Source organism: Phocoena sinus, chromosome 4 (assembly GCF_008692025.1).
Source record: "Phocoena sinus isolate mPhoSin1 chromosome 4, mPhoSin1.pri, whole genome shotgun sequence".
NCBI classification, from domain to species: domain Eukaryota; kingdom Metazoa; phylum Chordata; class Mammalia; order Artiodactyla; family Phocoenidae; genus Phocoena; species Phocoena sinus.
The window spans coordinates 95,998,411-96,026,344 of NC_045766.1; the positions used below are offsets into that span (position 1 = coordinate 95,998,411).

Here is a 27,934-nt window from a genome sequence, read left to right on the forward strand (position 1 = left end):
TTGCAATTTACATTTAGATCTGTGATCCATTTTCAGTTAATTTTTGTGAAAGATATAAGAACTGTGGCCAGTTCTTTTAGTGTCATTTGTTGAAGATTAGCCTTTCTCCATTGAATTGCCGTTGTTCCTTTGTTAGAAATTAATTGATTACATTGTGTGGATCCTTTTCTCAGCTGTCTATTCTGTTTTATTGATCTATTTGTCTGTTTTTTTGTCCATACCATGCTGTCTTGGTTACTGTAGCTTTATAGTAAGTCTTTAAGGTGGGAGTATCAGTTCTTTGAGCTTGTTCTTTAATATTGTATTGGCTATTCTGGGTCTTTCATCTTTCTATTTAAAATTTCAAATCAGTCTGTCAAAATCTACAAAATAACTTGCTGTGATACTGATTGGAATTGTGGTGATTCTGTAGATCAGGTTGGGAAGAACTGACATCTTGACAGTATTGAGTCTTCCTATTCATGTGCATGGAATATCTATTTATTTAGATCTTTGATATCTTTCATTGGAGTTTTATAGTTCTTTTCATATAGATTTTACACATTTTTAAAGATTTGTACATACGTATTTAAGTTTTTCAGTGCTAATGTAAGTGGTATTGTGTTTTTAATTTTAAATTCTAATAGTTCTTTACCTTCATGTAAGAAAGCAATTAATTTTTGTATATTCATCTTGTCCTGCACTGTTGCTATAATTGCTTATTAGTTCAAGGACGTTTTTTCTTTTTTCTTTTTTTTCAAATTCATCTCTGGGATTTCCTACATAGACAATTATGTCATCTCAAATAAAGGTTTTATTTTTTCCTTCCCAATCTGTATCCCTTTTATTTCCTTTTCTTGTCTCATTGCATTATCTAGGACTTCCTGTATGAGGTTGAATAGGAGTAATGAGAGGGAGCATTCTTGCTTGTTCTCAATCTTAGCGTCAAAGCATATGGTTTCTCGCCATTAAGTATGATGTTGGCTGTAGGTTTGTTGTAGATATTCTTAATCAAATTAAAAATATTCCCCTCTATTCCTAGTTTTCTGAGAGTTAAAAAAAATCATAAATGGCTTTTGGGTTTTGTCAGATGCTTTTTCCACATCTATTGATATGACCATTTCATATTTCTTCTTTGGCTTGTTGACATTAATGGATTTTTCAAATGCCTAACCATCATTGCTTATTTGAAATAAGTCTCACTTGTTTATGGTATATGATTCTTTTTATACTTCGTTGGATTTGATTCTGTTGAGAATATTTGCACCTATGTTCATAAGAGATATTGTGTAGTTTTCTTTTTTTGTAATGTATTTTTCTGGTTTTGGTATTAAGGCTGGCCTCGAGACTTCCCTGGTGGTCTGGTGGTTAAGAATCTACCTTCCAGTGCAGGGGACGTGGTTTTGATCCCTGGTCAGGGAACTAGATCCCGCATGCCGTGGGGCAAGTAAGCCCGTGCACTGCAGCTACTGAGCCCGTGCGCTCTAGAGCCAGTGTGCCACAACTAGAGAGCCCACGCACCACAACTACTGAGCCTGCACACTCTGGAGCCCGAGTGCCATAACTAGAGAGAAGCCTGCGTGCCGTAACGAAGAACCTGTGCGCTGCAACCAAGGATTCCACGTGCCAACAACAAAGATCCTGCATGCTGCAACTAAGACCTGATGCAGCCAAATAAATAAATAAACGAAAGGAAAAATAGAAAGGCTGGCCTCATAGAATGAGTTTGGAAGTGTTCCTCTACTTCTATTTTGTGAAAGAAATTATAGAGAATTTGTATAATTGATTCCTTAAATGTTTGGTAGAATTCACTGATGAACCAAAATGGGCCTAGTCCTTTCTGTTTTGGAAGATATTAAATATTGATTCAGTTGATTCAATATCTTTAATAGATATGGGCCTATTCAGATTACATAAGTTTTGATCAATTGTATCTTTCAAGGTATTTGTCCATTTTCATCTAAGCTTTCACATTTGTGGGCATTGAGTTGTTCATAGCATTTCTGTATTATTTCTATATAATGTCCATTGGACCAGTACTGATCGCCCCTCTTTCATTTTTGATATTAGTAATCTGTCTTTTCTGTTTTTTTCCTTAGTTAACTTGGGTAGAGGTTTATCAATTTTATTGATTTTTTTCAAAGAACCAACCTTTGATTTCGTTGATTTTCTCTGTTGATTTCTTGTTTTCAATTTCATTAATTTTTTTTTCAATTTCATTGATTTCTGCTCTTTTATTTATTTATTTCTTTTCTTCTGCTTACTTTGGAATAAATTTGCCCTTCTTTTTTTAATTTCCAAAGCTAGAAGTTTGCATTATTGATTTTAGAATTGTCTCCGTTTTTAATACATGCATTCAATGCTATAAATTTCCCTCGAAGCATGTGCGCTTGAGAAGAATGTGTATTCTTCTGTTTTAGATGAAGTATTCTATAAATGTTAATTAGATTTAGTTGACTGATGGTGTTTTTCAGTTCAATTATTTCCTTACTGATTTTCTGCCTGCTGGATCTGTTTCTGATAGAGGGATGTTGAAGTCTTCAACTATAATTGTAGATATGTCTATTTGTCCTTGTATCAATATTTCTATCAGTTTTTGCCTTATGTATTTTGGTGTTGGGCATATATACATTAAGGATTATTATGTTTTTTTGGCAAATTGACCCCTCTATCATTATGTAATATTCCTCTTTATCCCTGTATCCCCAAATTTGATACTGTTTTTTCCTCTGAAATCTCAGTCTGAAATTAATATAGCTACTCTGTCTTTTGATCTCTTAAAATGGTGTATCTTTCTTCATCCCTTTACTTTTAATCTGTTTGTGTCTTTATATTTAAAGTGAGTTTATTGTATACAATGTAGAGTAGGGCCTTTTTTCTTTTTTAAATCGTAGATTGATTTGATTTTCAAATATTAAACCACCGTTCTGTCCTAGGATAAGCCCTAATTAGTCATGCTGTATTATTCTTTTTATATATTGCTGGTTTTGATCTGCTGATTTTTGTTGAGTATTTTTGTCTGTACTTATCAGGGATATTGGTCTCTAGTTTTCTTGTACTGTCATTATATTGATTTGGTATCAGTATAATGTTTGCTTTATAGATTGAATTGGGAATTGTTTATTTCTAGTTAATGGAATAGGTTGTGTAGAATTCACTTTATTTTCTTCTTAAATGTTCATTTGAATGTCTATGAAAACTCTAGGAAATCCCTGCTAGAATGAGAGCTTCAAAATTAGGTAACTAAATGATTTGATACTGTAGGGTAGGGGGTTAGTGGAAGGGGAGGGTGGCAGATGTGTTTATAAAAGGGTAGAAGAAAGGATCTTTATGACACAACTGTTCTATATCTTGAGTTTGGTTGTAGTCACAGAGATGAGCACATGTGATAAAATTGCCTGGGACTAAATGCACGCATACAAACACACACACACAAGTATGTGCATGTAAAACAGGTGAAATCTTAATAAGGTCATGGATTGTTTCAATGTCACTTTCCTGGTGATGATATTGCTGTGCAGTTATGCAAGGTGTTACCATCAGGGAAAACTTGTTGAAGAGAATACAGGATTCCCCAGATAGCCTCTCTCCCTGCACCTCACCAATTTATCCAGCTGTTCAGTAGATGTTGGTTACCAAATAATTTCAGCTTATGTTTTCTGATAAGTGTTTTCACTGTTGACATTACATGTTGCTAATTTGGAAATTAGATGAAGAATCAATAGAATTGAAATTCTGATATAAAAGTTAAGTCCTGACCAATAATCTCAATTGGTTGGAAAGTCATCATCCATCTTTATTACAGTAGGCTGTGACATGGATAAGTAGTTGTAAGCAAAGCTGATATTTTCTTCAGGTTGCAGATTTGGTTCATTTTTAGTATGTAAGGAAGTACTCAGTTGAGACTGTGAACACTGCACCACTTATAATGGGTGTAGAGTTGATTTGTCCAAGAAAAATTTTAGTCAAGTTCCTATCGAACATTTGGTTTTAATTATCGTAGTATTTTATTTTGATGTCCCTGCTAGAATGAGAGCTTCAAAATCAGGTAACTAAATGATTTGGTCTTGTCTCTAAGCAAAGTCTTTTATTCTTCTATAAGTTTTTTCATATTTAAATTACAACTATTCATACTATTTCAGCCTTCCTATTTGTGATCAGATAGCTTTCAAAATATGTATATGAATAAATTCTCATTCATAGTCAGATTGTGGGACAATTCTTTGTTATCTGATTTTTTTTCAGAGATAGCATGTATATAGGTTCATAGACTAAGTGAAAAATTGTATCTCTGAAAAATACAAATTATTATCCAGGCTGCAATTCTAATCCAACTTTGGAAAGAAAAAACATTCTAGTGTGATATTAAATATAAGAAACAATTTATCAAAGTCTAAGTGAATTTTTGTTTTCCTTTGATAATGTCTATAGATACACTCCAGATTACCCTTGGCTGTGGTAGGATTGGAGATGGGCATTGAAACATCTTACTGTTATTTAGAGTTAATAAAATTTTAATCAACTCCCCTCCTCTCCTATTAAAGATATCTTCATTTTGTCTCATTGTGTTTGTTTCATTTTTTGTAATAGTTTAAAAGTTCTCATTCTTTTCCCTCCTCTTTGGTGGGAATTTTGTTTCTTTTCTGTACAGAATATGAGACTCAAAGACTAGTACTCATCATTTTGCAAATATAGGTAAAACCTAATTACAACGTTACTAGTAGGGTAGAAAAAAATTGGAAACAAAAAATGTGAAAGCTGCATTTACTGTGAGATTAGTGAAACAGTTGTGGAAAACTAGTTAACCAGTAGTTCTGAGAGTCTAGCTTGTGAGCTAAATTATTCCCAGTCCTGGTTGCAGTTTGATGTAAACAAATAATGTAATTCATTGTGAGAACTGTTATCAGTAATAGAGGTATGTAAAATAGTGTTAGAGCAGAGATACTGATTTACTTTTCTAGAGAGTGAGGAAGGCTTCATAGGTGGTGTTGATCTGGGACTTAATGGACAAGGAGAATTGGGGAGGGCAAAGCACATTCTAGTAAGAGGAAACATGTACAGAAAGATGTCAAAGGATCTGAATGGCATGCACTTTCAGGGAACTACATATAGTTTAGTGTTGTCGGAATAGAAGATTCATGGGAAGCAGAAGTGAGAAAGAGAACTCAGTTTTTTTTTTTTTTTTTCTCCTTAGGTAGTGGGGAATACTTAGGAATTTAAACAAGAGAATGACATCAGATTTGCATTTTTGAGATTTAACTTTCTTGACGGAGTGGCTGCTGGACTGGGGGGGAGAAGAGACCATTTGCAGGGAATCCCATTAGGAGAACATTGCAAGAGTCCAGGTCAGAAGTAAGAGGCAGAACTAAGACAGTGATACTGAAAATGGAGGAAAAATGTATTTTTAATCTAGTTATATTGATACATTTACATTTTGTAGTGAAATGGGAGTGACAATGTGTTTAGGTTGATATCTTGATAGGAAGGATTTCTGAGAATTTGTGTAATTTAGAATTACAGCATTGGAAGGAGCATAGGCTTTTATGTCAGGCAGACTTGGGTTAACTGGTGAAGTTTATTCTCTGAGCTTCACTTCCCACTTATAAAGTGATGAGTTTTATACCATGTAGGGCTGTGGTGATAATGAGATAATAATGCCTGGAGAATAAAAATGACAGTGTTTATTGAGGGCTATCATGGTTAAGACAGTGTTTTGTTTTTCATTACTTAAATTTTTTTTTTACTTTTTAAAATGTATTTCCAATTATGGTAAAACACACATAGCATAAAATTTATCATCTTAACCATTTTTAATGGTACAGTTCACTGGCATTTAGTATATTCACATTGTTGTGCAACCATCACCACCGTCTATCTCCAGAATTCTTTACATCTTGCAAAACCACAACACTTTACCCATTAAACAATAACTCTCCATTTCCCCCTCTCCCATACCCTGGCAACCAAAATTCTACTGTTTTCTATCTCTGTGAACTCTAGATACTTCCTATAACTTGAATCATGGAGTATTTGTCTTTTTGTTACTGGCTTATTTCACTTAACCTAATGTCATTGTGTTGGGAAAAACGCATCTTCCTCCCATGTTTCTCCTTTACTCTCATACTACTATCATTTTCACAACACTTCTCACACCAGATGTTTGTGGGTTTTCCCCCACCAAGCAATCCTCTGGGACATGAGCTGGGTGTCCTACAATTTATCTCAATTCCGACACTACCTGGAGATGGTTTCAGATCTCACAGGTTGTGGGCTCAGTCCCAAGACTGCTCCCACCCCACTTTAGATGCCAATCACAATTCCAGGTTGTCACCTGTGCTTCTGACCAGCTGGCTATAAATCTGAGATTCCCATGACTCTCTCCTCAGGTTTGATTAATTTATGCTAGAGCAGTTCACAGAACTCAGAGAAACACTTATTTACATTTACCAGTTTATTTAAGGACATGATAAAGGATACAGATGAATAGCCAAATGAATAGATACATAGGGCAAGGTCTGGTAGGATCCTGAGTGCAGGAGCTTCTGTCCCTGTGGAGTTGGGGTGTGTCACCTTCCGGGTATATGGATGTGTTTAGCAACCTCAAAGCTCTTTGAACCTCATATATTTTTGAGATTGTAATGGAGATTTGCTCACATAGGCAAGACCGATAATTAATTCTGTTTCCAGTCCCTCTCACCTCTCTAGAGAATGGTGGGGCAAAGATGAGAATTCCAAGCTTGTAATATTGGCTTGGTCTTTCTGGTGACTAGCCCCTATCCAGGAGCCATCCAGGATCTCACCCAGAGTCGCTTCATTAATACAAAAGGCAAATCTATCACCCAGGAAATTGTGAGGGTTTTAGGAGCCCTGTGTCAGGGATTGGGGTTAAAAACCAGATATTATAGCAAAAGATGCTCCTATCACCAAGGGAATTACAAGGGTTTTAGGAGCTCTGTGTAGGAACTGGGGCCAGAGACCAATATAAATATTTTTTATTATCTCATAGTTGTCAAAGTTCATGACTAATTTTTTGAACTATTTATCAGGTAGATCACTTATTTCCAGTCAGTAAGGTGTTTTTTTCTGAGGTTTTATCTTGTTCTTTCATTTGTAATGTATTTTTCTGCTTTATTTTCCTTCATTCTCTGGTTAGTTTCCATGTATTAGCGTGTTGTAGCATGTGTCAGAATTTCCTTACTTTTTAAGGCTGAGTAATATTTCATTGTATGTATATGACACATTTCATTATTATTGGTGTTATTATTGATGGGACACTTGAGTTGTTTCCACATTGTAGCTATTGTGAAAAATGCTGCTATGAACATAGGTGTACAAATATCTCTTTGTGGAAGACAGTATATTTTAGCTATAGTTGATTTACATTGTTGTGTTAGTTTCAGGTGTACAGAAGAGTGATTCAGTTATACATATGTATACATATTCTTTTCCATTATGGGTTATTACAGGGTATTGAATATAGTTGTCTGTGCTATACAGTAGGACCCTGTTGTTTATTTTATATGTATTAGTTTGTTTCTGCTAATCCCAAACTCCTAATTTATCCCTCCTCTACCCCCTTTCCTCTTTGGTAACCATAAGTTTGTTTCTATATCTCTGAGTCTGTTTCTGTTTCATAAATAAGTTCATTTGTGTCGTATTTTAGATTCCACATATAAATGATATCATATGGTATTTGTCTTTCTCTTTCTGACTTACTTCACTTAATATAATCTCTGGGTCTATCCATGTTGCTGCAAATGGCATTATTCTTTTTCATGGCTGAGTAATATTCCACTGTACACACACACACACACACACACACACACACACACACACACATCTTCTTTATCCATTCATCTGTCAATAGACATTTAGGTTGCTTCCATGTCTTGGCCATTGTAAATAATGTTGCTGTGAACATTGGAGTGCATGTATTTTTTTGAATTACAGTTTTCTCTGGATATATGCCCAGGAGAGGGATTGCTAATCATATGCCAACTCTATTTTTAGTTTTTTAAGGAACCTTCATAGTGTTGTCCACAGTGGCCACACCAATTTACATTCCCACCAATAGTGTTAAGAGGGTTCCCTTTTCTCCACACCCTCTCCAGCATTTGTTATTTGTAGACTTCTTAAAAAAAATTTTATTTATTTTTGGCTGCGTTGGGACTTCGTTGCTGCACGTGGGCTTTCTCTAGTTGTGGCGAGCAGGGCTGCTCTTTGTTGTGGTGCTTTTTGGCCATTTGTATGTCTTCTTTGGAGAAATGTCTATTTAGGAAGGAAGACAGTATTTTAAACTTATGTAATCATCATATATCCTTGTGAGATAGTAACCATTATTACATAAGGAAACTAACGCATAGAGAAGTAATTTATTTGCCCAGATTCACACTGTTTCTCTTTTTAAAAATAAATTTATTTATTTATTTATGGTTGCATTGGGTCTTTGTTGTTGCATGCGGGCTTTCTAGTTGTGGTGAGCTGGGGCTGCTCTTCATTGAGGTGTGTGAGCTTCTCATTGCGGTGGCTTCTCTTGTTGTGGAGCACAGGCTCTAGGCACGTGGGCTTCAGTATTTGTGGCTCACAGGCTCTACAGCACAGGCTCCGTAGTTGTGGTGCATGGGCTTAGTTGCTCTGCGGCATGTGGGATCTTCCTGGACCAGAGCTCGAACCCGTGTCCCCTGCATTGGCAGGCGGATTCTTAACCACTGTGCCACCAGGGAAGTCCCCACGCTGTTTATATATATATATATATTTAAAAATTTTTAAATTTTGGCTGCATTGGGTCTCTGCTGCATGCAGGCTTTTTCTAGCTGTGATGAGCGGGGGCTACTCTTTGTTGTGATGTGTGGGCTTCTCATTGCGGTGGCTTCTTTTGTTGTGGAGCACAGATTCTAGTTACATGGACTTTAGTAGTTGCAGCATGAGGGCTCAGTAGTTGGGGTGTGCAGGCTCTAGGACGTGTGGGCTTCAGTAGTTGTGTGCGCAGGCTCAGTAGTTGTGGCTCGCAGGCTCTAGAGTGCAGGCTCAGTAGTTGTGGCTCATGGGCTTAGTTGCTCCGTGGCATGTGGGATCTTCCCAGACCAGGGATTGAACCTGTGCTCCCTGCATTGGCAGGTGGATTCTTAACCATTGCGCCACCAGGGAAGTCCTGTTTCTATATTAACTAAATCAACTTTAATTTGTTTGTAGTTGGGTTAAATCTAAACACTGTTAGTAAGATATCTGACTCTTCCCTAAACTTTTTCCATGCAGCAGTTCATAGGGAATCAGTTGTAATCCCTTCCAATTGTTTATAAATGCAGTTACTTCAGAATCACAGACTCTGTTTAACTTGGCATGTAATTATTTTTATTTCCTTTAAACACATTCACCATTTTTCATAGTGATGTAAGCTTTTGAGTCTTAAAATGTCTATTTCCTGACTAAAATTACCTTTACATTTTTAAATGTCTTTTTTCTTTTTCATTTCTTTTCTTTTTTTTTTTTTTTTTGCGGTATGCGGGCCTCTCACTGTTGTGGCCTTTCCCGTTGCGGAGCACAGGCTCCGGACGTGCAGGCTCAACGGCCATGGCTCATGGGCCCAGCCGCTCTGCAGCATGTGGGATCTTCCTGGACCAGGGCACGAACCCATGTCCCCTGCATTGGCAGGCGGACTCTCAACCACTGCGCCACCAGGGAAGCCCTCTTTTTCTTTTTTTAACGAATTAAGTCCAGACCCTTTATTTATTTTTTTATCTATTTATTTATGTTTCGGCTGCGTGGCATGTGGGATCTTAGTTCCCCAGCCAGGGATTGAACCTGCACTACTTGCAGTGGAATGTAGAGTCTTAACCACTGGACCGCCAGGGAAGTCCATAAATGTCTTTCTTCTGTAATTTATTGGACTTTTATATCCTCATTAGCAAAAGATGCCAGGTGTTTTGTAGATTGCAGTTTTCCCCCTCTGTGAACTGTTATGACTTTGGCTGTTTATCTTGAATTTCTAAATAAAAAGAAAATTTAAGTGCCTCTTAATTGTCATATTGCTATATTTATTATTGAAATTCCAAATTCCATTTTTTTTTCTTAGTGGAAAAGGAGCCTAAGAAATAAGGTCCTCTCTGTAGACCATAAAAGTAAAAAAGGTGTACGTGGGCGTCCTGTCACTTCTAAGACATCAGCAGAAAGGTAAGATACATGTATGTGTGTGATATAGGATGGGCTTATACTATGTATAGTGTGACCATGAATGATTCATTTAAATTTCCACAACTTTTAAAATACAGTGATTGAGTTCATTGACCTCTACTGTTCCTTCTAAGCTCTTTCTGTGATTCTAATTCATCTTAACTCCTTGTTTTTGTGTGTTTGTAATATCTTGAAAGCTTTAGCTAATAAAGCAAGAGTTACATATGGACTCGTTAAGATGCTGGATTCACCTTTTGTCCTCCATTTAGCAACTCTGGTCTTAAAGTCATAGTATTAATGAATAATGGATATGCTGGAATTAAATATGGGATTCAAATTACAATTATTACCAGCAGGAAATCGGAGCTAAATTTTAGTATTGGACATCAGTAAATGCTTAAAAAGTTATTTTGCAAAAGGATATTATCTTTTTAAGAATAGTGAATGAATAAAAAGTGACAGTAACAAAGTTAAAAGTTACAATTATTGGGAGTTTGCACAAATGAGAAGACTAATTGGAGTTTTTTTTAAATAAGTTTATTTATTTTTTATTTTATTTTTGGCTGCATTGGGTCTTTGCTGCTGTGCACGGGCTTTCTCTAGTTGCAGTGAGCAGGGACTACTCTTCGTTGTGGTGTGTGGGCTTCTCGTTGCAGAGCACAGGCTCTAGGCACGCAGGCTTCAGTAGTTGCAGCACATGGGCTCAGTAGTTGTGGCTCGTGGGCTCTAGAGCACAGGCAGTAGTTGTGGCACACGGGCTTAGTTGCTCCGCGGCATGTGGGATATTCCCAGACCAGGGCTTGAACCCGTGTCCCCTGCATTTGACAGGCGGATTCTTAACCACTGTGCCACCAGGGAAGTCCTAATTGGAATTCTTGATTTTATGTCAGAGCACTCTGTAAGCTGTTTAGTCTGAATTCTCACCTTTCAAGTGAATTGTCCTTAGGAAATAAGCATATCGGTGACTCCATATCCTTATCAATACTTATTTTCCGTCCCTCTTTCCCTTCCTTCCTTCTTTCCATAGTTGTCCTAGTGGGTGTGAAATGATAATCTCATTGTGGTTTTGGTACATATTTCCTAATGACATTGAGTGTCTTTTTATATGCCTGTTGGTCATTTGTATATCTTCTTTGGAGAAATGTCTGTTTAGATCCTTTTAAAAATTGTTTAAAAATTGTGGTGTTTATCTTTTTATTGTTGAGTTGTAAGAGTTCTTTATATATTCTGGATACAGGTCCTTATTAGGTATGTGATTTGGAAATATTTTCTCTCGCTCAGCTTTTCACTTTCTTGATGGTGTCCTTTGAAGCACGAAAGTTTTTTTCTCTTCGATCAAATCCCATTTATCTATTTTTCTTTTGTTGTTGTGCTTTTGTTGTCATATCTAAGGAACTATTGCCTAATCTGAGGGCATGATGATTTACTCTTGTGTTTTCGTCTAAGGGTTTTATAGTTCTAGCTCTTAGATTTAGGTATTTTATCCATTTTGAATTAATTTTGGGTATGGCATGAGATAGGCATCCAAATTTATATTTTTGTTTGTGAATATGTAGTTGTCCCAGCAACATTTGTTGAAGAGGTACGAATTTTTCTTGGTACCTTTGTTGAAAATCAGTTGACATTAACGTAAGTGTTTATTTCTGGATTTGGAACTCTAGTCCATTGATGTATATGTCTGTTTTTATGTCAGTACCGCTGTGTGCTGTACACTGTATTATTGCAACTTGGTGGTAAGTTTTGAAATTGGGAAATGTGAGTCTTCCAACTTCATAATATTTTTCAAGATTTTTAAAAAAAAATTTTCTGGCCGCACTGTGTGGCATGCAGGATGTTAGTTCCCCGACCAGGGATCAAACTCATGCCGCCTGCAGTGGAAGCATGGAGTCTTAACCACTGGGCTGCCAGGGAAGTCCCTTTTCAAGATTGTTTTGGTTGTTCTGGGTTCCTTGCATTTTCAACTGAGTTTTAGAATCAGTTGGTCATTTTGAGCAAAACAGCCAACAAGGATTTTGATGGAGGATGTGTTGAATCTGTAGACCAATTTGGGGAGTATTGCTGTCTTAACAAATTAAATCTTCTGATTCATGAATATATCTTTCCATTTATTTAGGTCTTATTCAATTTCTTTCAACAGTGTTTTGTAACTTTCAGTGTGTCTTGGACATTTATTGTTAAATTTATTCCCAAGTATTTTCTTTTTGATGCTGTTGTGAATGGAAGTGTTTTCTTAATTTTAGTTTTAGATGGTTCATTACTAGTGTGTAGAAATCCCATTTATTTATATATGTTGACCCTGATTTATATACTGTGACCCTGTTTGTCCTGTTCTAGAAATTTTTAGTAGATTGCTTGGAATTTTGTATATACAAGATCATGTCATCTGCAAACAAAGATGGCTTTACTGCTTCCTTTTCAGCTGGAGGCCTTTAATTTTTTCCCCTTGCCTAATTGTCCTGGCTAGAATGTACAATGTATAATGGAAGTGGTGAGAGTGGAAATCTTTGTTTTGTTCCCACTATCAGAGGGAAAGCATTCAGTATTTCACCATTAAGTATGATGTTATAGGTTTTTTATAGATGCCCTGCTATGGTTTGAATGTTTGTACAATATCTCCCCAAAATTCATATGTTGAAATCCTAATGCCCAATGTGATGGTGTTTGGAGGTGGGGCCATTGAGTGGGGTGCTTAAGTCATGAGGGTGGAGCCCTCATGAACGGGATTAGTGCTCTTTTTATAAAAGAGACCTCACAGAGCTTCCTGGTGCCTTCTACCACGTGAGGACACTGTGAGGAGTCTGCAGTCTGCAACCCAGAAGAGGGCCTTCACCAGAGCCTGACCATGTTGGCCAGCACCCTGATCTTGGACTTCCCAGCCTCCAGAACCGTGAGAAATAAATGTTTGTTGTTTATAAGCTGCTGAGTCTGTGATATTTTGTTATAGCCTGAACAGACTAAGACATGCCCTTTTTCATGTTGAGGAAGTTCCCTTCTGTTCTTAATTTGTGGGAGGCTTTTTATGATGCATGTGTGTTGGATTTTGTCAAATGCTTTTCCTGCATTTATATCATGTAATTTGTATCCTTTATTAGTATAATGTATTACATAAATTGATTTTTAGATTTTAAACCAACTTTGCATTCCTGGGATAAATCTCACTTGATTCTGATTTATGATCCCATTTATATGTTACTGGTTTCAGTTTGCTAGGATTTTATTGAGGATATCTATGTTTGTATTCAGAAGGGAAAATAACTTGCTATTTTCTTCTGTTGTCTTTGTCTGGCTTTGGAATGAGGCTAATAATAGCCTTGTAGAATGAGGTGAAAAGTGTTGTCTCTTCCTTTGTTTTCCGGAAGAGGTTTTGAAGGATTGGTATTAATTCTTGTTTAAATGTTTGATAAAATTCACCAGTGAATCCATCTGGTCATTCATTGGTGGTGTGTGTGTGTGTGTGTGTGTGTGTGTGTGTGTGTGTGTATCTGTGAAGTTTTCCAGTTAGAAATTCAGATTTTTCCTTGTTATAAGTCTGTTGAGATTTTCTATTTTTTTTTTTATGAGTCTGTTTTGGTAGCTTCTGTTTTTCTAGGAATTTGTATATTTTATTTATCTAATTTGTTGCCATACATTTGTTCATAGTATTCTATTATACTGTTTAAAATTTCTGTAATACTGTTAGTGATGACCTGTCTTTCATTCCTCATTTTAGTAATTTGAGTGTTTTCTTTCTTTTCTTTTTTTGTTCAGTCTACCTAGATACTTGTAAATTTTGTTGATCTTTTCAAGGAACCAACTTTTGGTTTCATCAATATTCTCTGTAGGTTTTCTATATTCTATTTAATTTAGTTTCACTGTAATCTTATTTTTTATTTCTTCTCTTTGTTTTGGACATAGTTTGTGCTTCTTTTTCTAATTTCTTAAGGTACATGGTTAGGTTATTGATTTGAGATGTCTTCTTTTCTAGTATAGGTGTTTAGTTTTAAATTTTATTCTAAGCACTGCGTTAGCTGCACCTCATAAGTTTTGGTATGTTGTGATTTTCTATTCATTAAGCTCAAAAGTATTTTCTAATTTCTGGTATGATGGATTCACTTCTTTTGAAAATGTGAATTGTTTAATTCCTATGTATTTTTAAATTTCAAAGATTTTCTTTTATTGAGATATAATTGACATATAACATTATATTAGTTTCAGATATACAACATAATGATTCTATACTTGTATATACTATGAAATGATCACCACAGTAAGTATAGGTAACATCCATCACTCACATAGTTACAGATTTTTTTGTGTGTGATGACAACTTTTAAGATTTACTTTCTTAACAACTTTCAAATATACAATACAGTATTATTAACCATAGTCCCCATGTTGTACATTATATCCTCATGACTTAGTTTTGTTGTTGTTAATTTTTAATTGAATTCCACTGTGGTCTGAGAACGTTTTGTATGATTTCACTTCTTGTAAATTTATTGAGGTTTATTTGTGGCCTGGCGTGTGGTCTTTCTTGGAGAATGTTCCATGTGTTTGAGAAGAATGTGCATTCTGTTCCTTTTTGTTAGAGTGGTCTGTGGATGCGTTGGTTGATGGTGTTATTCAAGCCTTCTGTATCCTTGCTGATTTTTGTCTAGTTGTTCTATCAAGACTGGGGTTTTAAGTGTTGAACTATTACTGTTGAATTGTTAATTTCTCCTTTCTGTTAGTTTTTGCTTAATGAGCCTTGTGGTCCTGTTATTAAGTATATGTGTATTTATAGTCAGTATATCTTACTGATGAATTAACCCTTTTGTCAATAAAATGTCCCTCATTGTTTCTACAGACTTTTTCTTTTTTTGCTTTAAAGTCTATTTTGTCTAATACTGATAGAGCCCATTCCACCTGTCTTAAGGTTGCTGTTTGCATGGTACACCTGTTTCCATCCTTTTACTTTGAACCTGTTTATTTCTTTGAGTCCAAAGTGTGTCTCTGGTTGAGAGCATATTGTTGGATCTTATCTTATTCTGTTTAGACTGTTATAACAAAATATCATAAGACTAGGTGGCTTATAAACAAAAACCATTTATTTTTCAAAAGTGTTATAATTCCTGGGAAGCCCAGGATCATAGCACTCCCAGATTCAGTATCTGGTGAGGGCTTCCTGGTTCTTAGATGGCCATCTTTTTACTGTATCCTCAAAGGGTGGAAGGGATACTCTCTTGAACCTTTTTTATGAGCACTAATCCTGTTCATGAGGGCTCTACGCTCATGACCCAGTCACCTCCCAAAGGCCCCACCTCCTACTGCCATCACTTTGGGGGTTAGGATTTTAAAATATGAATTGTGAGGTGAAACAAACATTCAGAACACAGAAGGTCTTGTGTTTTTTTTTTTTTTAATCTACTCTCACCATCTCGACCTTTGACTAGATTATTTAATCCATTCACATTTCATGTGAATCAAGGTGTCCTCTAGGCTGTGCTTCCTTTGAAGGCATTAAGGAATAATCTGTTCCATGTCTCTCTCCTCTCTTCTTCATGCATTCAGTCCTCCATATTTACATGTTTTCCCTGTATGTCTTCAGGTTGTCTTCCTTCTGTGTGTGTGTGTTTCTGCCATTTTTATAAGGATACCAGTCATAAGGTACAGGCATACCTTGTTTTATTGTGCTTCATGTTATCGCACTTTGGAGATAATGCATTTTTTACAAATTGAATGTTGCAGGCAACCCTGCATTTAGCAAGTCTGTCGGTAGCATTTTTCCAGAAACATTTGCTCACTTTGTGTCTCTGTATCACGGTTTGGTAATTCTCCCAATATATCAAACTTTTTCATTGTTATTATATTTGTTATGGTGATCTGTGTCCAGTAATTTTTAAAATTCAAGTATAGTTGATTTACAATACTGTGTTTCAGGTGTACAGCAAAATGATTCAGTTGTATATTTTTTCAGATTATATTCCATTATAAGTTATTACAAGACACTGAATATAATTTCCTGTGCTATACAGTAAATCCTTCTTGCTTATCTGTTTTATGTATAGTAGTTTATACCGGTTAATCACATACTCTTAATTTGTCCCTCGCCACCTCTCCCTCCTGTTTGGTAACCATAAACTGGTTTTCTATGTCTCTGACTCTGTTTCTGTTTTTTTTTTTAAACATCTTTATTGGAGTATAATTGCTTTACAATGGTGTGTTAGTTTCTGCTGTATAACAAAGTGAATCAGCTATATGTATACATATATCCCCATATCCTCTCACTTTTGCGTCTCCTTCTTACCCTCCCTATCCCACCCCTGTAGGTGGTCACAAAGCACCGAGCTGTTTTCCCTGTGCTATGTGGCTGCTTCCCACTAACTATCTATTTTACATTTGGTAGTGTATATATGTCATAGCTACTCTGTTGCTTCGTCCCAGCTTACCCTTCCCCCTCCGCGTGTCCTCAAGTACCTTCTCTCCATCTGCATGTTTATTCCTGTCCTGCTCCTTGGTTCATCAGAACCATTTTTTTTTTTTTTAGATTCCATATATATGTATTAGCATATGGTATTTGTTTTTCTCTTTCTGACTTAACTTCACTCTGTATGACAGTCTCTAGGTCTATCCATCTCACTACAAATAGCTCAATTTCGTTTCCTTTTATGGCTGAATAATATTCCATTGTATATATATATGCCACATCTTCTTTATCCATTCATCTGTCGATGGACACTTAGGTTGCTTCCATGTTGTGGCTATTGTAAATAGAGCTGCAATGAACACTGTGGTACATGACTCTTTGAATTATGGTTTTCTCAGGGTATATGCCCAGTAGTGGGATTGCTGGGTTGTATGGTAGTTCTATTTTTAGTTTTTTAAGGAACCTCTATACTCTTCTCCATAGTGGATGTATCAATTTACATTCCCTCCAACAGTGTAGGAGGGTTCCTTTTTCTCCACACCCTCTTCAGCATTTATTGTTTGTAGATTTTTTGATGATGGCCATTCTGACTGCTGTGAGGTGATACCTCATTGTAGGTTTGATTTGCATTTCTTTAATAATTAGTTATGTTGAGCATCCTTTCATGTGTTTGTTGGCAATCTGTATATCTTCTTTGGAGAAATGTCTATTTAGCTCTTCTGCCCAGTTTTGGATTGGGTTGAGTTTTTTGATATTGAGCTTCATGATCTGCTTGTATGTTTTGGAGATTAATCTTTTGTCAGTTGCTTCGTTTGCAAATATTTTCTCCCATTCTGAGGGTTGTCTTTTCGTCTTGTTTATGGTTTCCTTTGCTGTGCAAAAGCTTTTAAGTTTCATTAGGTCCCATTTGTATATTTTTGTTTTAATTCCATTTCTCTAGGAGGTGGGTCAAAAAGGATCTTGCTGTGATTTATGTCATAGAGTGTTCTGCCTATGTTTTCCTCTAAGAGTTTTATGGTGCCTGGCCTTACATTTAGATCTTTAATCCATTTTGAGTTTATTTTTGTGTATGGTGTTAGGGAGTTTTCTAATTTCATTCTTTTACATGTAGCCATCCAGTTTTCCCAGCACCACTTATTGAAGAGGCTGTCTTTTCTCCATTGTATATTTGTGCCTCCTTTATCAAAGATAAGGTGACCATATGTGCATGGGTTTATCTCTGGGCTTTCTATCCTGTTCCATTGATCTGTATTTCTGTTTTTGTGCCAGTATCATACTGTTTTGATTACTCTAGGTTTGTAATATAATCTGAAGTCAGGGAGCCTGATTCCTCCAGCTCTGTTTCTGTTTCTCAAGATTGGTTTGGCTATTTGCAGTCTTCTATGTTTCCATACAAATTTAAACTTTTTTTTGTCTTAGTTCTGTGAAAAATTAATACTATTATTAATAAAGCTACTGTGAATATCCATGTACAAGTGCCTGTGTGGACATGTTTTTATTCCTTTTAGTTAAATCCCTAGGAGATGGGTTGCTGGGTCATTAAAAGTACATTTTCAACTTTGTTAAGCAACTGCCAAATGTTTTCCAAAAGCAATTGTGCCACTTTACATTCCCATCAGCAGTGCAGAAGAGTTTTACTTCCTCCACCCTCTGCCAGCACTTGTATGGTCAGTCTCTGTCATCATCCCTTTTAATGTATGTGTAGTGATATCTTATTGTGGTTTTAATTGCATTTCCTTGATGAATGATGATGTTGAGCATCTTTTCATGTGCTTCTTGTTCTTTTGTATCTTCTCTAAAGTGTCTGTTGAAATATTTTGCTGTCCTTCCCCCTTTTTTGAAAAGACAAACTTTTTTAAAGACTGGAAAGATGAGGTTAATGATATTGAGCACCTTTTTATGTGCATATTCGCTATTCATATGTCTTTCTTGTGAAGTGTTCAAATATATTTAAATATATAGAAATTTAAAAAATTTTACCTTTAATTTGTGGGGAAAAGATTGATGACTTCTGCCTTAGGATATTATTAGTCAATCAAATTACAGTAAAGCAAATTTATGAACATGAAATAAGTATTTTCACAGAGAATCCAAATTGTCTTTTTCACTTAGAGCCAACTATTAGAATTACCAGTAAAATCACCAGTGGTGATTCTTATTTGGTTTGGGTGAATAGAAAAATGGCATTTTCCAACATTGGATATTTTCATATTTAAAATTATTAAAATTACCACTGGGATATTTTCCCAAATAATTTAGCAAATTACTAATAGTAGTTTTCTCAGACGAAAAGTATACCTTATATATCCTTAAGATTTTAGAAGTATTTTCATTTGATCATTTTAAGTTGTACAGTTGTAAAACCTATAAAAGAGTAGTCCTTAATGTAAAAATAATTATTTTTCACTAATCAATAGATAGTTTTTGACTGGGTAAAGATGTTTACCATTCTTTACAAAATTAATTGGTTGACATTTCTCTTTATGTAAATAGTATAGTACTTGCTTAGTATAGAAAAGAGAAATAAGGACAAGTTGAAAGAAAAAAACACAGCCAGTCACTCTTAAAATTTAAAGTAGAAGATTTTAAGAGACTAATAAGTAACATTCCATTAAGTGGATTTATCATTGTTTACTTAACCATTCTGCTATTGCTGGGAATTTTTATGTTTTTAATTTAAAAAATTTTTTAATTTTTGGTTGTGTCGGGTCTTTGTTGTGGCACATGGGATCTTTGTTGCGGCATGTGAGATCTTTCGTTGGTGGTGCACAGCCTTCTCTCTAGTTATGGCATGTGTGCATTGTAGCATGCGGTTTTATTTTTCCCCTCTCTCTAGTTGAGGTGTGTGGGCTTAGTAGTTGCAGTGCGAGGGCTTAGTTGCCATGCGGAATGTGGGATCTTAGTTCCCCGACCAGGGATTGAACCTGTGTCTCGTGCATTGGAAGGCAGATTGTTTACTGCTGGACCACCAGGGAAGTCCCTACTGCTGGGAATTTAAATTTGCTTTCATTTTGTTGCTTTTATAAATAATACTGTGATGAATGTCTTCATGCATAGCTTTTTTCCCATTTCATATTTTTTTGGTACAGGACCAGGCGGGATTATTTTGTTAAGAGTATAACAAACACGCAAGATGTTGTTAACGTTTTCCCACATTTGCCTTCTCTCAGTCTCTTTTCATACATGTATGTAAGTGCATATCACATATGCATATTCATGTACACATTTTTTTTCACAGAACCATTTGAAAGTAAGTCACAGATGTCAGGCACTTCACCTCTGAATACTTTAGCCTGCACTTCTTAAGAACAAGAAAATTCTTTTACATGATAACCACAATACATTATGAAGAAAATTTATAATAATTTCATATATCATGTAATATAAAGTCTAGAATCAGAATTCTCTAAATGTCCCCCAAAATGTCTTTTGTTAAAAAAATCTAGGATCAAATTGAGGTTCATGCATTTTATTTTTTGGTTATGTCTCATTAGTCTCTTAATCTTAGAATAGCCCCTGCCTCCCCCCGACCCCCCTAAACCATGACATTGATTTTTTGAAGAGTTCAGGCCAGTTGTCTTGTAGAATGTCCTACATTCTAGATTTTTATAATTGTGTTTGTCCTCATAATTAGGTTCATGTTACATTTTTTGCAAAAGTACTTCATAGCTGATGTCATTTGCTTATTGCATTATATCAGGGGATACGTAGTGTCTGCTTGTCCCACTGTTGGTGGCCTTACATTTGATCACTTGGTTAAGGTGGTAGCTACCAGATTTTTAGTTATAAAGGTGCCTTTTTCCTTCGTAATTAATAATCATTTGTGAACCTAATTATCTGTTTGCATTGTGCTGACACCAAGGTGGCTGAGCAGTGATGGGAAAAAAAATCACAAAACACAGTATGTTTATGCCATTATAAATTTGTGGTTATTAACCCTACTAGATTCCTCAACTTCAAGATAATCCTACTGTCAGCTTGTGTTCCCCCTCTCCACAGTGATGATTTGAAACCTTTTCTCTCCTCAAGCCTGTGTTCTTTTACCTTTTGTATCACTTTGAAAAAATGATCTTGGTTTCTGGAAGAAGGAAGAGGGGTTCTTCTCCCCCCATAAACCAGCACAGTGGAGCAGTTAAGAGTGCTGGCAACAGAGTTGAGAGTGTGTGGCTCTGGATCCCGCTCTCACCACTCACTCATATTACTACGGACTTAGTTATTAATCATTCTATTCTTGGTCTTCTCAGTTGCAGAAGAATAATTACCATTATACTTCACAGAGTAGTTGTGAGGATTAAATGAAGTGTAAATCATTGTAGAGGTCTTAACATGCTTCCTGGTATATGGTGCATGTTCAGTAAATATTAGCTCTTTTTATGCTACTTCTTAAGAAACTTAATTATAAAGTTAATTATACTGTCTCCTGTATCTTCAGCCTCTCCTAGTCTGTTGACCTCTTCCCATAAGCACTGAAACTTACACAGATATTTTCTATCTTAAGCTAACTAACCAACCAATAACTAACTAAGAAGACCTTTCTTGCATCTCACATTTATCTTCAGCTCTTATCCTATATCCCCCTTTCGTAGCTGTTTGTCAACTGCCTACATTTGCTGTGTCTGTGTCCCTTTTCTTCTTTCCCATTTCTGCTCCCACCATTCCACTAAACTATCCCTAAGCACCATTTCCTCTCTAAATTCATTATTACCCTTTTCTCTTGGTGTTTTCTTTATTATTCATAAAAGGTCAAAGTTATCTTTTAAAAATACAGCTCTGGTCTCATGATTCTTTTGTTAAAACTAGGGGATTGATATTGTTGTTGACATTAAAGTTTCAAATCCTCAGTATAGTCCACAGGGTCCTGCCTAACTGCCCATCCTTATCTTATACAAATTTCCTCTTCACTCTAAGCACTTGAGCCAGGTAAGTCCTTTAATTTCCTTGAACAAGCTTTACTCTTGTCGGAGCATTTACATTTTGTCCTCCTTTTTGAACCACTCTCCATTTTCCACTTGTTTCCTTTGGACAGTTTCAGCATAAATGTCATATTCTCAGTAAAATCTTCCCTGATCTGGTTCAGAAGAAATGCAGCACCTGTATTTTCTGTTCATATTGCTCATCACAGCTGTAATTAAATAACTAATCGGGTAATTCTTCTTTGGAATGTAAGCTCCATGAAGGCAGGAACTGTAACTCTTTCGTTTGTTGCTGAATCTCCAGATTCTACTAGTACAGTTGTTTTGCTAGAAGGTATTTGGTAAGTATTTGTTGAACGAAGAATGAATTATTATTCATTCATAGAAATTTCACTCATCTCTTTATTCTTTAATGATAATTCTAAAATCTATAAACTTAGAGTATTTGGAGTTTCAGTGCGTTCTATAGAGGTTCCTCTGAAGACTTCTATCCCGCTTCTTCCAGATGATCTGAAGATACAGCCCCAAGTGGCTGCGGCAAACAAGTGATTTCTTTGAGCTCTGTTTTATATTAAAAATACATGAACATTTTGCTTTCTGTTTCTTAATATTATTAACATTTGTTAAACAAACAGTGCCTAAAACTGGTACTAGGGAATAGAATAGACACTCTTGTGATCACACATTTCCAATTCTTCCAGCCATTCCTCATTTGACATTGTCTCACATCTACTTGGTAGCCTATTCACAGTCCTGAAGAAACTATATTTCATGGTTCTAGAACTGAACACAGTTCTTCAGGTATTATCAGCACATAGATATGTTGAATGAGTAATGGGCAAAATGTAATGAGGCAGAGCTGGAAGTGTTTGGATTTATCAGTTTTACTTTTGAAATTGGTGTAGGCACAGTAAGTTTTTTAAGTTGACATATTTTTAGAAATAAGGTAAAATTAAATGTATCTTAAGACTATGTAGGGTTAAGATTATAGATGTTGTACTGTTATCCTTAGTTTTAATTATGTTTTCCAAATCAAATACTAAAACAAAAATACATTTTTAGTGCAGAAAGCGGTTGCCTCTGTGACATGATGTGCAGATGTGTGTTGTTGTTCCACTTGTAGTGTGACCAAGCACAGATTAGTTACCAGCAATCCAACAGCTGTACGTGTGTGTGACCACAGATGTAGTATACTAGATAGAATTCTGAAGAAAGTCCCAATTTAAGTGACATGTGCTTTAGTTTTTCATGTATATTTGAGAATGATTAGGCATATTTTTTACTTATGATATTTACTACTCTGGTTAATTTCTTGAAGAACTGAATTTAGAATTCCTGGAAGTTTTCATTTGTTATAATTTGTGATGAATTCATGTATTATATAATGTTTAGTACTGTATGTATTAATTATTTATGTGTGTAACAGGCAACTCAAAGTTATGTTGACGAATGTCCTATGGACGGATTTAGGACGAAAATTCAGAAAGACCCTACCTAAAAATGATGCTAATTTATGTGATGCCAGCAAGGTGCAATCAGACTCATTGCCTTCGACATCTGTTGACAGCCTAGAGACATGTCAAAAATTAGAACCTCTTCACCAAAGCCTTAATTTATCTGAAAGGTATGTTGTTCAGTATTGATTTTGTTCAACTTACCGCAGTTGAAATAATTTAAGTCCAATAGTCTTCAAAATAAGATTGTTGGAAATGATCTCTAAGAAAATCTGCATATACAGGTGTGACTCCCTCAAATCTTAAAGTTGACAATTTAATTTACAAAGTTAATGATTCTTCATTTCATTAGATTGACATAGAATTATTTTTAAAAACAAGTATTCTTAGTGCATTTAGCTTAATAATTTGATTCACATGTACATATTTTTAGAGATTCACATATGATATAAAATGAAGAACTAGATATATATAGATGGGTAAGGACCTAGATTAAATATTTTTTGAAAGATGTGTTAAAGATGCAGAAAATAAAACAGGTATGTATATCTGTCTATATGTAGATCTTTTTAATTTTCTGCATCTTTAACATGCCTTTTAAATATTATTTAACCTGGGTCCTTACTACTTTTGACTTTGTGAGCTTCCTTGTATTTTACATGCATTTTTTTTAAAAAAGGAGATAATTTTGAAATATTACTCCCAGATTTTTGATAATAAATATGTGGTTTAATTTTGAAAACTAACATGTTTTGTTCTATATTTTTTAAAAGAATTATATATGAAGTTTGGGGCTAAAAATTAGGAATTAGCTCTGGGAATTTGTCATCTGTAACATATTAATAATATTTTTAATGTATTTCCACTTACGGTTTTAACCCTTAAATGAGTATTTTTTAGGGGAGGTATTTTGCTTTCAATTAGAATATCCTGTCATTAGCTAGATGGTGCTTTGGTTATTTGGTCTGTAATCTGATAACGATTTGTAAGTGCTTTAAGCCAAGATCCAGTGAAAACCTGTTAACTTTCAGCAAAATTATTTTAAATATTAAAGAACTCTGTCAAAACATCTGAACATAGTATTATGCATTAATTGTATTTTTAAAAAGGACACTTTTTTTAAATACATCTTTATTGGAGTGTAATTGCTTCACAATGCTGTGTTAGTTTCTGTTGTACAACAAAGTGAATCAGCCATATGCATACATAGATTCCCATATGCTCTCCCTCTTGCGTCTCCCTCCCACCCTCCTTATCCCACCCCTCTAGGTGGTCACAAAGCACCGAGCTGATCTCCCTGTGTTGTGTGGCTGCTTCACACTAGCTATCTATTTTACATTTGGTAGTGTGTATATGTTGATGCTTCTCTCACTTCGTCCCAGCTTACCCTTCCCTTTCCCCGTGTCCTCAAGACCATTCTCTATGTCTACTTCTTTATTCCTGTCCTGACACTAGGTTCATCAGTACCATTTATTTTTGGACTCCATATATATGCATTAGCATATGGTATTTGTTTTTCTCTTTCTGACTTACTTCACTCTGTATGACAGACTCTAGGTCCATCCACCTCACTACAAATAACTCAACTTCATTTCTTTTTATGGCTGAGTGATATTCCATTGTATATATGTGCCAAATCGTCTTTATCCATTCATCTATCGATGGACATTTAGGTTGCTTTCATGTCCTGGCTATTGTAAATAGTGCTGCAGTGAACATTGGGGTGCACGTGTCTTTTTGAATTATGGTTTTCTCAGGGTAAATGCTCAGTAGTGGGATTGCTGCGTCATATGGTAGTTCTATTTTTAGCTTTTTAAGGAACCTCCATACTGTTCTCCATAGTGGTTGTATCAATTTACATTGCCACCAACAGTGCAGAGGAGGGTTCCCTTTTCACCAAGGACACTTCTTTTAAAAAAGGCAAAAACATAAAAAGCTATGTAACAGGAATTTCCATACTAGATCATATCTGATGTAAATTTAACTTTCTAAAGCACCCAAAATCTTAGAGTCAAACAACTTAGCTTCAGTAATTTATGAAGCAGTTTGCTCTCATTGTCCTGGAGTCCGGTGTTTTTCCTCCTTAGTACAGGTGAGCTATTCCCTTACTGTGCTGCTAGACCTAAATAAAGGGGGCTAAAGGAATGACCCTTCCAATCCCTTTGATTCTCTTGAAAAGAAGCTTTAGCTCTCTTCCAAGTGACATCTGTCCCCTCATCCCATATCTGTCCTTTTTTCAATTAGATCAGCATGATTGGAAAAGTGTAACGTTTCATTCTCTTGGAATAGTTTTTCTCACAAGTTGTTAGCAGCTAGATTATGTGTCCATGAAATTTAAATATAATGTGAAGAGTCCCAATAAGATTCTAATTTGGTTTTTACTGTGTGTGTGTTGTTCTGTTCACTTACTGGGATGAACTACTAGTTAGTCCAGACTTTTTCCCTCAGCTCTAGGTGTCCTAAATTTAACTTGTTCCAAAGTGGATGCATCGTCTTTGTTCTCAGACTTGTTCCTATCTCTGTATCTCCTCCCTGTCTGAATATATGACTCCTCTTTACACTTAGTTCTTCAAATTAGAACTTGGAAATTGTCCTGGCTCCTCTTTTTTCCTTATCCTTTGTATCCAATCATTTATCATGTCTAGTTATTTGTACCTCCTAAATCTGTCTTGAAATGATCTTTTCTTCATCTTTATTGCCACTGCCTCAGTTCAGGCCCTGATAACTTTGTGCCTTTATTATTAGGATCGTAATTTGATTGGGCTTCCTGAGCATAGTCTTTTTCTTCTAGGTTATTTCTCTGTATTGTTGCTGAAGTATTCATTCTAAAAGGCAGATGTTACTTGTCACTCTCCAGTTTAACATCTTTCTGTGGCTCCACATAAAGTTTAGGATAAAGTTCAAATTCCTTACCTTGGCATACAAGGTCCATGATGATTTCACCTTTGACTATCTCTAGCTTTGTGTATGTCCACTCTTCCATATTTATGCTGTGCTTTAGATTTAGGAAACTACTGGTAGTTCACTGAATGTATAATGCTGTTTTATTCCTCTTAGCTCATGCTTTTTCTCTTTTCTTGGGAACAATTCTCCTTTTCCCCTTTACTGACTTATATTGAGCTCATTATATTTAACATTGAGCTCATTTCTTCTTTGATTCCACCTGCCACATCTGCATTTGATCCCTTTCTTTGTCTTGCTAAGCAGCCTGTTCCTGTATCATAGCACTCATCACACTATACTGTGATTTTTAGTTTCTCTGCTTCCCTGACAATAAGCTTCATGAGGGCAGGGACCCTACATTTTATTATTTTTCCTTGCACAGTACTGGGCACATACTAAACGCTCAATACATGTTTTTTTTTTTTTTTTTTTTTTTTTTTTTTTTTTTTTTGCGGTACGCGGGCCTCTCACTGTTGTGGCCTCTCCCGTTGCGGAGCACAGGCTCCGGACGCGCAGGCTCAGCGGCCATGGCTCACGGGCCTGGCCGCTCCGCGGCATGTGGGATCTTCCCAGACCGGGGCACGAACCTGTGTCCCCTGCATCGGCAGGCAGACTCTCAACCACTGCGCCACCAGGGAAGCCCTCAATACATGTTTGCTGACTATAAGAAAGAGATTGCTTCTCAGCAGAGTTACATCTTCAGTCTCCTTGATTGAAATGTCTTTTCCTCCATCAGAACCAATTATCTGCTCTGTAATTTTGGGGACAATCAGGAGAAGAGGTATCACAAGGTTCAAATAAGAAAATTGGAGAACTGTTTAGGGTATAGCTTTAGTTAGATGTTTTCTTTGTGGGGCTTGCTATCTAGACTAGGAGACTGAGACTTTTACACGATGCTGTTTGTCTTATTGTCATTTTACTTAGGTAGGATTTCATTATTTCAGAAAGATGAAAGAGAGAAAAATTTATTTATTTATTTATTTTTTGCGGTACGCGGGCCTCTCACTGTTGTGGCCTCTCCCGTTGTGGAGCACAGGCTCCGGACGCGCAGGCTCAGCGGCCATGGCTCATGGGCCCAGCCGCTCCGCGGCATGTGGGAACTTCACGGACCGGGGCATGAACCCATGTCCCCTGCATCGGCAGGCAGACTCTCAACCACTGTGCCACCAGGGAAGCCGTATTTTTAGTTTTTAACTTAAAGTTTAAATATTGAGTAAACCAAAATTACTCATTCATTCCCATAAATGTCATTTTTTTTACTTCTTAAAAATTTTATTTACTTGTTTTTATTTTTTAATTTAAACTTTTAAATTTTATATTGGAGTATAGTTGATTTATAATGTTGTGTTAGTTTCAGCTGTACAGAAAAGAAGTGGCATTTTTTAGAAATTTTATGTGCGTTCTAGGATCTAAAGGTAGTGATCTAAGTAAGTTGCCTTTTAATGAAGATAGTTTAGCCTTTTAATTTCTGGATAAAGTTGAGAAGAAAAACAGAAAACACATGATACCAATCAATCTTGTTAAATAATGAAGAAAAGGGTCAATAGTTTTAGAAATATCAAATTATCAGTATGTGGGATGCATACATTTTTTTAAACAAGTAAACCATATTTTAGTGTAGGTTTTATCTCCTTATGTGGTTCATATCTATTTTCCTGGGAGAATATTTCCAGATCCTTATAAACTTTGGACATTAGGCAAGAAAGAGCCTAGTGGGAGACATGTGCAAAACTTTTGAGACGGTAAAGCATCCTTCTCCTGTTTTCATCTATTGGCACCAGAGATTATTAGAGAAATATTGACACAGTGTAACTATATTCTGTTAAAAAAAAGTTAGTTCCTGGTTCTTGGAATTCCCCTAAATGGCTTAATTATATTTATTCATGTTTTTCTTAAGTTTGCTTATGTTTGAAGTTTTAGAAAATTACATATTCCAGATATTGTGGTGGTAAGACTTTCTGGACACCCCGGTATTCTTGTAACCTTAAGACTTCTTTAAGCCAGTAATGTTTTAGTTGAGTGATAATATATTCACTTAAAATATAGCTTAGTAAAAGAAAAGAGCAAACTTAGGAAATCTGTGATCTCTT

At 35.8% G+C, this 27,934-nt stretch overlaps 1 protein-coding gene across 12 annotated transcripts in view; it reads left to right on the forward strand.

Moving 5' to 3' along the window:
- Nucleotides 1–27,934, forward strand: part of SENP7 (SUMO specific peptidase 7) — a 186,252-nt gene that overhangs the window by 67,812 nt on the left and 90,506 nt on the right. For 11 of the 12 annotated variants that reach the window (XR_004349610.1, XM_032629915.1, XM_032629914.1 and 8 more), the window contains 2 exons: nt 10,052–10,149; nt 22,874–23,071. Coding sequence is in view for 11 of the 12 variants with exons in the window: in XM_032629915.1 (XP_032485806.1) it covers nt 10,052–10,149; nt 22,874–23,071 (296 nt within the window). In the remaining variant the exon portion in view is untranslated. The remainder of the gene's footprint in view (nt 1–10,051; nt 10,150–22,873; nt 23,072–27,934) is intronic. The other variant, XM_032629922.1, reaches the window with a different exon arrangement.